General features: G+C 39.8%; 1 protein-coding gene across 1 annotated transcript in view; it reads right to left on the bottom strand.

Moving 5' to 3' along the window:
• The window catches only part of GRIN2D (glutamate ionotropic receptor NMDA type subunit 2D), a 370,096-nt gene that overhangs the window by 146,274 nt on the left and 208,701 nt on the right, over positions 1–15,121 (bottom strand). The window contains exon 4 of the mRNA XM_075605369.1: positions 6,117–6,231. Coding sequence (XP_075461484.1) covers positions 6,117–6,231 — 115 coding nt within the window. The remainder of the gene's footprint in view (positions 1–6,116; positions 6,232–15,121) is intronic.

Genomic DNA, 15,121 nt, shown 5'->3' with positions numbered 1-15,121 from the left:
GTCCCCGGACCTGAAATCAAATGCTAAGGTGATTAAGGGCTTCGGGGCCATTAGATTGTATTTTTTCATGTACTTTGCTGGCAACGGAGGACATGGACCTGGAGTATTCTGACGAGGACGCCTTCATGATGGCTGGGTAAGAAGAAAGTTTGATTTACTTTATTTATTCTGGCTAAAGTTTACTTTTAGAATAGACAATTAGCTATTATTCATATGTGGATAATAGTAATTTTGCCCATTACTGTACTGTATGTGTTGGAGGGGTGGCGAGGATGGGTGAAGTTGGTATTTGGCCTGTGGTGGGTGTTTATACCTACCAGGTGGGCAGCGGGAGGGGTTACACCTTCATTACTTTAGCAGTATTAACCGCGAAGGTAATGAAGGGGTTACCTCCTCCTGCAACCCCCCCACAAGGCCTAAACACCCACCAAGGGCCAAATACCACCTTCACCCACCCCTGCTACCCACAATAAACATAGCACTGGTAGTTAACTCCTTCATTACCTTAGCGGTTGCCTGTAAATTAAGTTGCCTCTCGCCGCCGTCTCAGCATCTTCTCCCCAGCCTCACGCCAACTTTTCCTGGCGTGAGGATTTTGAGAGAGAATTGCCATTCTAGAGCCGCGATTATCCTCGATAAGCTAATAGAGGCTTATCGACGTTCACCCAGCGATGTGTTTTGGACAGCAGGAAAAAATGGCGATTCATGCCTTTATTGCTCACTTATGGAGGCTTTCTGAATAGCAGTAGGCATTTTGGCCGAAAAGACCTCGATAAGTGGGTTATCGAGGCTTATAGAATAGGCCCCTAACAGTTTTAAACTCCTTCACACCATTATAATAAGAAAAATAAACACCTTAGAACAGAATTACAATTTTAAACAAGTTAAGAATGTTATACTATAATGTAGCAGACGCTAAAACAAAAGGAATAAATACAGCATGCAGGAATGCATCAAATGTTATGAGTTTACAGAGCAGATTATGTTGTAAAAAGAACGGTCGAGTTCCACCTTTAGAACGTTTCAAACAGCACCTGATTTTCCTACATTTCCATATTGACTCGTATTCACATCTGTCTTTTCTCAAACCCACATTTTTACTGCGTTTGCCACCTATCTCCAAGAAAGGGTGCAAATGAGGGAGACCGGGAGAGGTCTGGCTTTATCGGCAGGTTAGGCTGCGCTTATAGTGCCGGCGACAGCGCCGCGAAGTTGCAGCAAAACAAATGCATTGCCGCCGTCGCGTGCGCTTATAGTAAACACGATGCGACGGCGCGACAGATTGGTCATCTCTATTTGATTTTCCAGCGACCGTCGCCTGACCGTCGTGTCGCCGTCGCCGGCACTATAAGCGTAGCCTTAGATAAAGATACTCAGTTTTCCCCTACAGATATGTTACTAAAAAGTGTCCAACAAACTACAGGTCTGATTATTATTGTACATAATTCCCATTTGCTCGTTAGAGCATGGCCTGAAAAGTCTATGACACCGCAAATGATGCTGAAGAATGACAAGACAGGCTTTGTGTGGCTTATACTGTATATGAAATCCTCCTGGCTGAAAAACAAGGGCAAAACTAGAGCAAAACATTACACCATAGTTATCAATTCGCTTCCTATGGGATCTTTTTTCTTTGGTAAATCTACTTTGTAACCGGGGGGGTTTTGATACATAAATCCCTTTATGTTAAAGTAAAAACCTGTACTGAGATTGATGTCTTTGGTGCATCAGGGGGTGTTTTGCCCCAAAATTGCACCAATTGTGCCTTGACAGACCACATTGAATCTTACCAAGGTTACAGTATTTCTTAAATAGCAACACTAGACAGTCAGTTATTATATTTCACTATGGACTTGACCAACAAAGTTCAGGTCACTTGATGATTGCCTCCTTACAATTTCATATGATCAGCCTCTGAACCATCCGATAGCTGTGATCGATAATACTGACCAACTGCTGTTCAAATTCTGGGCCTGCATGTACTCTATCAAATATCCTCAATTGTGACCTACTACAATATTTCACAACAGAACACAAAAAAAGAGATGTGCTATTTAACCTCACACCTGACCTGTGAAAATAACAACTCTTCCAGTTACCAGCATTTATACACTAAGTATAATACCTTCTAACGTTTTACTGACCACAATTAACCTCTGCTGTCTCGATACAGTAGATAATAATGCTGACCTAAAATAAGTGATTTCCCGATCTATATGCTGCACCATGTCCAGCTGCAATATTTGACATGAAGCATCTGAAAAGCAGTACCAACATCTATTTATATCTATTTGCTGGCCTATTGCTCTCCCTTGGATGTTCCATTAGTTCTGAAGGTAGTAGGATTAAACCCCTTTATTATCTTTATAAACATTTCTATTTCAAATCCTCACTCTTCCTGCTGAGATAACCACCAAAGAACGTCAAAGGCTCAAAATAACAATTCACGGCGTAGTAAATGACTGACTTCCCATAGTTTGACCGTGATTAATAACATAGGCCTATTAAGTGATGCAAGAAGTCTGTCATGCAGTTCAAAGTGCCCTCACATGCCTCTTTTGAATGTCAGCACTGATCAGACTGGCATTACATCTCACTTATACTACAAATCAGAACAGGGATAGGACGGCTCAATGGACGGCAGGTAAAATACTTGTAGGAGCACCACTCACACATAATTGCAAATGTTTGGATAAACATAGGTAGTTCTAAAGGTAGACATCTACACAGTGATGCACTGTGATCCATATGGTCACTGGGAGCTATAGCCCAACATAATTCTCCTGTGGAACAACATGTGTAGAATTAACTACCTGTTAAGAGTTGAACAGCTTGGCAGTGGTAATGCATATGCATGTCAGTAATTACTGTACATAATTCAACATAGTACCAAAATTCTCTTCTCTAAATGTAACAGTGCTTTGGTAAAGGAGATTGGGTTAACCTCTAGACTGCATACGTGTCTCTATTTTCAAACTGGACAAGCAAGCCTGTTATGGGGAGTTAAACTAATGTGAAAGGAAAATGAGTGAAAATCCTGACATTATTGGGTATTTTGCAAGGAGCAGGAGCCCAGAGAATGAGGAACTTATTTGTGGCCAGTGACACAGAGGCTCTACAATGAGGGTTCCCTAAAGCTCAGCTGCACATAAAAAAAAGTTTCAACACCAGCCTCCCTGTATTCACCACTTTACTTCCAGAGGGCATACACTGCATGCCCTTTTAGCAGCCAGCGTGTTAAAAGCAAGTAAAGTTGTCATTAAACATAATAGATTACACCATTTTGAAAGACAACGTTTTACTATTTCTCTTCTAATTACTGTGTATATATTAACCTGTTTCTGTTGAAGATTTGCCTAGAGTTTGATATGCAATTATATACATCTGTGTTCCGTACAGTAGGTGTACAAACTGTGTCATACAGCAGGCAAAAGTTTTAGGGAGGTAATAGTAGGAAGCTAAAAACAACATGGCCAGTGTGCTCATTTTCATGTCACTAACCAGAATCCTTTTCTGCAGCTCAACCACTATATGACAATGGGGTGAAAGGAGCGTGTTTGCAGAATCGGTGGAAGGCATGCAGACACACTCATGGGCTCTCTCTCATCTCTGCACTTTGTGTGGTGCAGTGTTTGTATCACATCAGAGCTGTGACGTCTAGTTTTCATAGATTGGTCTTGGTCAGTCAATATTTTGCTCCAGTATGTCCCTCTGCCACAGACAGTTCAGACATGGAACACTAAAGGGCTTGAACAGTTGTTGTCCGTGCAGCATGTAGGAATCTTGTGGTGATGATGAACATACAATTAATGGTGTTATTCCCTTAAAATATTGACGGAAACGCTATGCTTATAAATATTCAGAACTCTGCTTTTTCTACAGTATCTGTAATTTCTCCTCAGATGCCCCATATTAAGTTTAGTAAGAACTTAATTAAAAGATGGTTAAAAATCATTACTTCTTTGGGAGCCGGGGTATTTTATGCACTGTCCAAACAATGTATACATATAGCATAAATAATAATGCAATGCAGCAGTTTATTGCTATTGTGGGGTACAGTACTCAGGAGGCATAGGCCCAATACAACAGCAAGTGTTTTGTTATTGGGGTCCCCCAGAGTAGATCGAATACAAGGAAAGCTCTGATTCGGGAAGAAACCAAGGGCTGATTTTCCTGCGCATAAGGAGATACAAATGGTCACCATGTGGCCTTTCCTTCACTCACTGGCTGTGGATGGGACTCACTATTTTTCTTCCAGGTCTTACCAGTTTATAGCTCTTAAGACCCTGAGTCCCTGGTATGGCAGAAATAACAATTCTGCTCTGTAGGACCCTCTGGTTCAGGTAAACTGATAAACAAGTGTTTATTGGGGGAAGCGCTAATTTAATGTATGCATTTCTTTCCTTTTTATAGCAATGTGTTTTAACTTGCCCTGCTACCACATGATAGTTGGAAATAGCATATTCTAAGCTTATTGTATTTTATACACAGGTAGTTTCGTAAATGTAGAGTTATTAAAGGAAACTGCAGCATAGTCTGGGATGGCCATACAGGATCACAATCTCCTGTACGAAAGGCTACAGTATAATGCAATATGAAGGGTTCCCATACCTGGCCTCTCTATTGTCTGATTAGATGATTCATTTAATAAACCCAGTGGAAATAGATATCATGTCGTCAAACTCCATCTGCCGGGTATGTATGTGTGTAAGTGTGTTTGTATGTATGTATGTCTTTATTTATAAAGCACTATTAATGTACATAGCGCTTCACAGCAGTAATACACGTGACAATTATATAAATAATACATAATACAAATAACACATAAAGGAAGACGTGCTTCAGACATAGAAGTGACACTTAGGAAAAGGATTCCCTGCTCCGAAGAGCTTTCAATCTAATTTGTTGGTAGGAAGAACGTACAGAGACAGTAGGAAGGTGTTCTGGTAAGTGTGTCTGTAAGGGACCAAGGTTTATGTATGAGGTGTATCAGCCATGGAGCTACTCATATGCTTCCTTAAGCAGGTGGGTTTTAAGATGGGCCTTAAATGTGGATAGAGAGGGTGCTAGTTGGATATTGAGGGGAAGGGCATTCCAGAGGTGTGGGACCATCAGTGAGAAGGGTTTAAGGAGGGAGAGAGCTATAGATACAAAAGGGGTAGAGAGAAGACATCCTTGAGCAGAACGCAAAAGTCAGGATGGTGCACAGCGAGAAATTAGGGCTGAGATGTAAGGAGGGGCAGAAGAGTGTAAAGCTTTAAAAGTGAGGACGAGAAATGAGTGTGTGATACGGGATTTGATAGGAAGCCAGGAGAGGGATTTCAGCAGGGGAGACGCCGAGACAAGTGGGTGACACGACCACAATGAGCTAGGTGCTGAATGATAAAGACATGAACAAGCACTACACAAATAGGTGTTTATAAACCAGGCTCCTCGTTTTACACTCAAAATCATAAAAGTAGCAATGAATAATAATAATAACACTTGGCAGGTCAGTACTTTATATCTGAAAATCTGAAAGAGCTTCGCAGAAAGACTACATATCAGTTTTATGAGTCAATTACAACTGCACTCATTTAACGTGGCTAGTATCGATAAGTCATCCTTGACAAGATTTCATCTTGCATAATTTAGATCAGCTGCAGAGACCCTCTGGACTACTGGAAAACCCCTAGAGCTAGGCACAGATGGGGAAAAAAATACTCAGTCTTATCGGGTCAGAATGCTGTGATGAAAATTACAACAACTCTGAAATAATCAAAACAATGTTAACACCTTTCTCATATCTGTGATGAGACTTTTGCAAAAGGTGTTTGCATAAGACATGTCAACAGACATGCATTGCTATGCACAGGAATGATATTCATTGGTTTTATTAAAAATCTCCATTGACAGCATGCTGTTCTCTTGCGATGAATGTACTTTGCTAACACCAGCCTATCTACTGTACTGTATATCATAAAGCAATGCAAATAACTAGTCAAATACAATCTTGTAATTCATAGAAAAAGCAACCCAATAAGTTTTATTAAAGAGATCTGAAAGCAAATGCAAAAGAAATCAACCCTTTAATTTCAAGTGTGAGTTTAGAAGCATTGGAAACCACAGGCACTCACCACCTCCCAGCTCCTCTCCTTGTTCAGAGCAATCACCACAAGCGCTGGATTGATGAGGTAGCCATCTTCATTAAACGAGAAGTCCTTTCCTCCCCAGGAGATGTTCCTGAAATATCTGTCAAGAGAGAATGCCCGTCTCAGTAAATGACAGCCGCAAGCTGTGGTATTCCACTCCTGAATCTGTGTGGCTGATTGAATAATCTACCCAAATGCTCCAAAAACAGCCATTTGCATTCTGAGCTGGCATAGGTCATTAATCTGCCTGTATATCTGACATACTAACCAAATCATACCTAACAAACCTGCTAAGTACATGCTTCGAAGCAGTATGAAAATAATCGAGGAGCCAAGATAGTGACTCCAACTCAACTGGTTACATGCTCCATGTTCTTACCTCTAGCTCAAATGGTCTTTTCTGCCTCCTACCCTTCAACGTACAGTATTCCTACCATTTTCAAATCTGATAGTTAGTTTGAGCAACCAGTTTCTGTTAGAGTGCTTTGGGTAAACGTAACGCTAGTTGGGGCGGTTTAATGCTAAAAGTGTGCCTATGCATTTTTCTCCTTATGTTTTCTATGAGATGCTGAGATTATTAGGGATTCCTCAAAGAGTTTAGTGATTGTAGATATTTCACTATTTGAGCCACCATCATTTATTTTGCAAACAGTAAATAATAAATGAAATAAAAGGTATGAAAACAAGCTATACTGTAGAATTCAATATATATCAGTATATGTGTGACCATAAAAATACCCTTCATGATAATAGTAGCTTTAGATCTGTTCAAGGGTATTGGTGATTTGGTAGATGGTACTTCCCCAGTAAGTGCTCTATTGTATAAGAACAATATATTCAGAGTATAGTCCCAATGCCCATATTAACTGTATAATAACAGAGATCACCCAAGGGAGATTAAGGAACCAAGGTATGTTTCCTACACCTTCATTGCTAAGCTGATTGTGCAATAAACACAATTTTACTACATCTGGAAGTTCCCTATCTATTTTTGATCTACAGATGCGGATGCTGTGCTCCTTTCCTTCTACATATTTAGATCTGTTCAAGAAATGTAAAAGGGTTCAGCCATTGTTAAATTGTTAAAAACAATTGAGCTAGTCTAGTACTGTATATATTTTCGAAAGGATATGGTTTGCAAATCACTAAAAAGATATATGTCTGTCATGAGTTGGAAGTTGTACGTTAACAAGAGGTTTTGATTGTTATGTCAAAGCAAAAACATAAGAATCTATGACAATACATTATTTTGCTACTGGGAAGTGTACTCTTTCAAATGGATATGAAAATGTCTCTGAACTTTACCATTTTCACTTTAAAAGAAAGGATAACATTTTTAAACACTTAGGCCTTAAACATGTCTTCTGTTACGTATGGTGTATGTCAAATTGCTTTACCCAACAAACACATTTAGTCTTATCTATGAGGTAAAAAAAAAGACTGTCATTTTTATTCATATCGCCCTCTGATTCTCTACAATGTTTATGCATCAAGTAATGATGCTGAGGCCAAACAAAAGTTGAGTAAAGCAAACACATATAATAAACTGTATATGATTTACAATGCCTTTCAGTGCTGATGATGAACTGGGACCTTAACACATACAACACTGTTGCTGAGAGCAAGATAAACGTAAGAAATATGCATTCCGATGATCTGTCACTAAACCATCCGCTTTTTTCTTAGATCTCAAGAACACTACTCACTTCAATTCAACAATCCTCAGGGACCTACAGTACTCCCCTTCTGGAGTACACTTTATTGACGATGTAATCACCATGTATGATTAGAGGCTCAGGTGAGGTATCTTTGTTAAATGGGTCTTAATCCCTTAACCTTACACCCTGGTCAGTGGTTTTCCCATATTGTGGACTTAGGCCATCACAAGAACCCTAGCTAAAAAAACAAGACCCCCCAAATCTCCAGGAAAACCAGAGCAAGTAGCTAGGAATGAATCAGTCTGAGAAAAGTGTATGTTTTACAATTTCCTTCCAGGGCAGAAGAAATTGAAGGCTTCAATTTGGGAGAAGGTGGAAGAAATCTACAAAGCATTTTCAGTATTCTGGTTCCTGGGGATTACAATCACTCATTCGCATAAAATAACCTTTGATGAAAGTACAGTATTAAGTACATTTTGATGTTCTACATTTTCCATTTACACCTGTCCTGCTGGAAGACATTGTAATACTGTACAAGCTTAAAGGGGCTCTCGTTGTTTACAATGTTAGGGTACTCTATAAAGCAAATTAAATAGTACTTTAACTTGAGGTACTGAATAATGTCCTACATCTAATTGACAGAGAGCCATTTTGCATGAACCTAGTGAAATATAATTTTACACCAATATTTTTATTTCTTTTTTAAATACAGAAAATTCACATTGAAGATGTGGTAAGGATTAAAACATATTGGGGGGGGGGGTGTCTAAGTAAATACGACTATTCTTCTAAATAGGGGATAAGAAGTAATATCTTCAAATTCCATGTCTTATAGCAAACAAACAAACAATGCCAACTGCATGGTATATCATTTCTTTGTTTTCTGTTTATAATAAAAAATTCTATTTTCTTTATAAATACTCACATTCTGATTTGATTTGATTCGATTTCTTTTATTCTGTTGCATGGCAGTTTTACTACCCGTTATATATTGTACTGCAGACTCCTTTCGTGTTTAACAGGTTCACTAATTATAGTTTGCATTTGCTGTCTAAATGAAATTCCACTGCTACTGGGATGATTTATACGCGAATATGAAGAAGGAAGAAAAATAATTTCTGAAAGGTCAAAAACATAATCTACTTATCAAATATCAATATTCTTCTACTTTCTATTTAGACATTCAGAAACAATATGAGCCAATTCACAATCAGTAGTGAATGCACTAAAGTGCAATAGCTATTATACATTATTGAGGACCATTAACCTGAATGGCTGCTAATGATCAGTGAGAAATACACAGGCATAGCGAGCTCAAATGTACAGTATTATATATCTATATACTTAACTGGTATGCTACTGGGAAAGTAACCTCAAATATACAGCAGTAAACAAAGGAGACCCAAATGTACATCTAATATGACTCATTATTTAGTTTATATTTTTTTTCTTCTCATAAGTATGAGTCATTTAGTTAAATCTTTTGGCTAAAACATGTTACGCCTGCCACCACATACAGTAGCCTTTTCAGCAGGCTCCTACACTACCCATTTTATACTGTGTCCATGAAGAGAAAACAAAACAATGATATAGTAAATAGCACGTGATGTGTAACATGTATGCAATGCATATAGGATCAAGTTTAGAAGCACTTTATGTATTAAAATATTAGCCAAAAGATTAAAATAAATGACCCAAACTTATAAGAAAAAAACATATACATTAACTAAATAATTTGTCATATTAGATGTGCATTGGGGTTTCTTTGTTTACTGTATACTGTACTACAGTCCCTTTCCCCGTAGCACACCACTTGGTACTATTAAGTATATAAATCTATATACTAGATGGGGCAAAGTCCTCATTTGGGTTGTCCTATTTTAGGGTTCTACTGTTTCCAGATTAATCTCAGCCATAGAAGAGGCCTCTGTTCTGCCGCCTGTCATTACTTCGGGAGAAATTTTTCTATGTGACTCTGTTGCCATCAGAACGATATCTGCCTCTTTCACACCCATAGAGATCACCATCCCTACGTGGGTCATCATGGCACAGTCAGACTAGGTACAACTGTGAATTACGTGATTGTTTGTTGAAGAGCCTATTCCTCAGGTGTTGTGCAAGCATTATTTCAGTTATTAGGATATGTGACAGCTCCTCACCATAATTCCTTACGATATTCATCCCAATGATCGCAGGTGGTAACTCTTTATTGGACTTCTCACACTAGAATATTTTGCCGTTTGTACACATTCTCCTATCAGAACATTAACCACAAAATATCCTAAATGACGGACTTTGGCGCCGGGAGGTATCATTATCAACAAATCACCTATTGTTCTAGGTACCGTAGTACTTTTTCCAAATGGTGGTTTCTCGAGCTCCTGTGCCTGCATGTTGATGTTATTAATCTTGACATGCATAATTGGGCTTGTTCCAGCTAATTGAGTCTGTTCCACAAGGGCAGCATTTCTCAGTGGAGCTTCCATTTAATCTTCCAAGCTCAGTCAGGTTCCTATGGCGCAAAAAAAAAAGAAAGAAAAAGAGAATAGTGCAATATATCTACAATATTTGTATTTCACACTAAATAAAGTGTGATTGCACTCACAAACATATGTGTCGGTGTCTTGCGTATCAATGAACTTAATGTGTTATATTTTCTGGTTAATTTCTCCTTCGCTACCTCTGCTCTACACTTTCCTCACCCAATTTGCTCAAAAGGAAAGAATAGCACATATAGTATAATACTATTTTTTTAATCTAAATGCAAATGAAAATCCACTTATTACACCCCCAATTGAGTTTAAAAACATGAGAGCTGTTGTAAACCGCTACAACATAGGAGATATGCTCATGTTTTTAAACTCAATTGTGGATTTTAATTCGCATTTAGATTAAAAAACAATATTATACTATATGTGCTATTCTTTCCTTTTGGGCAAATTGAGAGATGAGTGGAGAGAAAGGGTGGTGAAGGAGAAATTGACCTGAGTGACTATATACTGTAACACATTGGGTTCATTGATACGCATGACACCAAGACACATAAGTTCGTGAGTACAATTACGCTTCATTAATGCGAAACACAAATATTACACTATTCTCTTCCTTTCTTTTTTGTGCCATAGGAATCCCTTTCTTTTTGGACTTTTTCAAAATGCTCATGGTGGGGGCAGTATCACCCTAAGGCTGCAGGATATACTGTAAATAGTTATTTTATTTTATATTGCATAACTTTTATTTACACACTGCATAATAATTTTTAATTGCATATAGATTTTGAGACTATTCCTATTTCCATTTGTTTTCATTTTCACGCATGAGTGTGTTTTTCTTCTTTTTGTTAGCATTACTCTTACTTTTTTTCATACTTTCTACCTCTGTCTGTTTCTCTCAACCATGGTGAATCGAATGTGCGGAAGTGGCAGGAGGTATTGCTTACACATGCCGGTACTGTAGGCAAAGGTTACTTTTTAAAACCAAGCCGCATATATCTGTGGACGCGAAGAAATGCCCTCTTCGCTGCAAATTCGAATGTCAGCAAAATATTCACCCATCTCTACTTGGGACACCACCATCCTCCTCATTTTACACCACCGTCATCCTCATCTCACACCACCATCCTCCTCATCTCACACCACCATCCTCATCTCACACCACCATCCTCCTCCTCCTCCTCTCACCACTATCTTTCTCCTTTCATCACCATCCTCATCCTCCTCACACAACCATCCTCCTCATCTTCCTCATACACCACCATCCTCCTCATCCTCCTCACACCACCACTAATAGTCTACTACTACCCCTTCTCCTCCTTATTCCACACCACCAACACAACCCCTCTCCTCCTCCTTCTTCTTCCTCACCACCACCTACCTCCTCCTTCCTCATCCTCTCCCCCTCCTGTCAAAACGTATTATCTGTGCAGGTCTTCCTGGTAGACAGTAGCACCGGAAGTTGTCACTGCAGTCTCAGGTTGCCCATCGCTGGCACCACCGGGGTGTGGGCTCTGCCCTCGCTGTCTTCTGACTCAGACACCACCCTCTGCATCACCAGACACCATCACGCCGCCCTCCTCCGCTCTAACCTGCACTGCGATTGGCTGCGTCTCACTTGGCTGCTGTCCGCCCGGCTGCTGCATGCCTCACTCACACATCTAACTCTGCTCCCTCTCGCTGCCCACCGCACGCTCAGGGAGGTAATACCTGACATACAGTATACGTGTCCGGTACTACATCTCATTTATTAGCGAATGCAGTTGCAAAATACCGGTCAGTCCGGTTCAAAACTGGACACCTAGCAACCCTATTCTTCCCTGTAGACAACTTTGCTGCCTCTTCGTACCTCTGCCTTTGCAATGTACAGACCCTTTCTGACCTCACTTTGAATGCCTCTCTCCAGCCCTTACTTCTGCCTGTTTACGGACTATTGCTACCTGCTTGCTTCCTGCTCTGATCTCTGCCTGTTTACTGACTATTGCTACCTGCTTGCCACCTTCTCAGACTTCTGTCTGTTTCCTGACCATCGCTACCTGCCTGCTAGCGTTTCCCAGCCTATGGACTCCAGCCACGTACACGCTCCCCTGACCAAATATACAGGTCCTTTATGGAGCACGCTGGAACAGCAAGTGACCCCCATGATACATTATTCCAGGCTTACAGGACCAATTCAGGCATGTACTTGCTCAAATTGGTAATGCAAAAACGTAGCTGCAGGCACTGTGTGCTAACCCTTCTACTCCCTCGACTCTGCTATACCAAGTTGGGAAGATACATAGTTGGATAGTTAATGCAGAGACTTGACTGCAGAACAGCCAAGATACTAGAGAGAAAAAAGTTTCACCACAGGCAGTACTGATTTAAGAAGTTTTTCTACTTCATCCACTTCAAGGACGACAGTTTTCCAAGATCTAGAAACTGAACCAATGCTGGTGAATACTGTTCGAGGACCAATCAACTCTGAGAAAAGAATCCGACACCACTCTGAAGACTTATATTTGTATTGTGGCAACTCTGGGAATTACCTATCCAGGTGCCCTAAAAGCCTAGGAGGACTTCGTCTTTTCAATGTCCACAAAGATCGAATACCGTGAATGCCATTCACCCTGACCAGCTACATTCTTTGTCACAACCCGTATTCTTCACCACTCAAGAGGATAGCAACATATCCAACAGGCATCCCCACTTCTTTTTTATTCTTATTCTTAAGGAAGGTACTCGCTGCATCTCTACCACTGCTATGATTGACTCAGGTGCATGGAGAAATTTAATGGACCTCGAATTTGTCAAAGATAACTTGGTTTCGTCCAGACCTAAATTCTCCACTCAGCTCTTATACTTTTACCCATGAAACTGGCAATCTAACCCTCATTGTGGAGCCCGGTCATCAAGATGAGATTTAATTCAACCTCATTCCTTCATTTCATTTTCCAGTTATTCTGGGTATTCCCTGGTTGGTGGTCCATAACCCAAAAATCAACTGAAAAACTAGAACCAGCACTTTCCCCTCAGAGTACTGTTGCCTTCTTCTAAAGGTTCACCTGATAGAATGGCAATGTGCGTAATTTTCTCCACCCATTCTGGTACATTACCACCACAATATCAAGAATTCCAGCACTTGTGTAACAAAAGAAATGCAGATAGCTCCCTCTACAATCACCATATGACTATCTGATTGAATTGCTGCGAGGTACAGTCATTCCTTTTGGGATAATGTTTCCCTTTCTGAACCCAGAACTTTCATTCAAAGTGGAGGTTGATGATTCTGACTCCGCCATCAGAACTATCCTTTCTCAAATGATTGGACCAAAGATGTTCCTCCACCCTTGGCATTTTATTCCTATAAAATGTCTTAAGCAGAGAAGAACTATGACATTGGGAACAAGGAACTGAATTGTGACACCTCTTAGTAGGAATCGCTCATCCAGTTTCTTTCCTTACTGATCATTGGAACTATTCGATCAGTAAACATACAAGCTGCGTGACAAGATTGTGGGCTCTAATCTTTTCACGATTCAATTTCCTGATATCCTACCGCTTTGTTCTAAGAATAGGAAAGCAGGTGCTCTGCCCAGGTTGTCGCCTAACTCCTCTTCAAGTTTTGAATGTGAGGAAACTATTCTGCCCTAGAGACATCTCCTTGGCGTCACTTTTCCTCTGACCTTCTGTCAAGTATTAAGGGAGCCTATTCTGATGAACTGTTCTCTCACAGTCCTCTGCAGGTCTTTAATTTGGTTCTACAGGACGGCCTTTGGACCTTCAAGATGGTCTGTTCAGGAAAGAGTAAGGTTGGAAGTCGTTCAACTTATGCATGATTCTAAACCTGCTGACCATCCAAGTATCCACAAGACACAGGAACTTTTGTCTAGCTCTTTTTGGTGGCCTAAACTTTCACAAGATGTCCACAAGTACTGTATGTCCTTTCCTGTGAAACCGGTGCTAGGAACAATATCCTTTGCGCCTCCCATCTGGGTTTGCTACAGCCATAGCCCATGCCTACACATCAATAGGGATTCATCATCACTACCTGGCTGCTAGCCTGTCCCAGTCACTGGATTCCAGCCCCATAGTGTTTCCACTTACAAACGGAGTTAACAGACCTCTGTGAATCTGGTCTTTAGTGACTCCATTAATCTGTTGGCAAATCGTGTTGGTATCACACGATTTCTGGCATGATGACTAAAATTTTGTTTTGAGGGTCAAAACTGTCTGAGTACCAAAAAGGTAATGTAAGTGTCCTAGCATTTATTCAACTGTTCTTTTACCGTTAGCAATAGTATTTCTTTTAATGACTCGCAATTCTCCCAAATTTCTGTGTATAGTATGTCCTTTATATTTTTTTGTTGGGTGTACTTTATTATTAAATTAAATATTTTTCATTAGTTCTGTCATTGATTTCTTTCTCTCCCTATTTCTCACACTACTAGTTTCACTGTATACTGCTCTTATCTAAATATCTTTCTATCTTGTGACCATAGTTGCCTATTTCCTCTCTGTATAAGTTAATACAAATTCAACTAATTCTAGATTTATCCCTATAAAAATATATCCCATCTTCTTACCTATATGTCTTTTTACTGACCCACTTATTTAAATAATTTTTGTTGCTTTTGTCTGAAGAAGATTCTGTGTCCCTGAAAAGTTACTGTAGCTCTGCCTATTACTATTGTATGCAGTAAAACTTGGCACACTTTTGCAGTACTGTTTGCGTGCCTCTAACCTTTTTCAAATATATTACTATAGGCCTCTATTTAGAACATAGGGGCAGTAATGAGATCTGCACCAAGGTTTATTCTTTCTGTTTTGTACTCCTTGTGGCATTGGGAGTGCCTCTATA

Source organism: Ascaphus truei, chromosome 6 (genome assembly GCF_040206685.1).
Source record: "Ascaphus truei isolate aAscTru1 chromosome 6, aAscTru1.hap1, whole genome shotgun sequence".
Lineage (NCBI taxonomy): Eukaryota > Metazoa > Chordata > Amphibia > Anura > Ascaphidae > Ascaphus > Ascaphus truei.
Note: the sequence above shows the minus strand (reverse complement) of the source record. Positions and strands in the feature narration are given on the sequence as shown.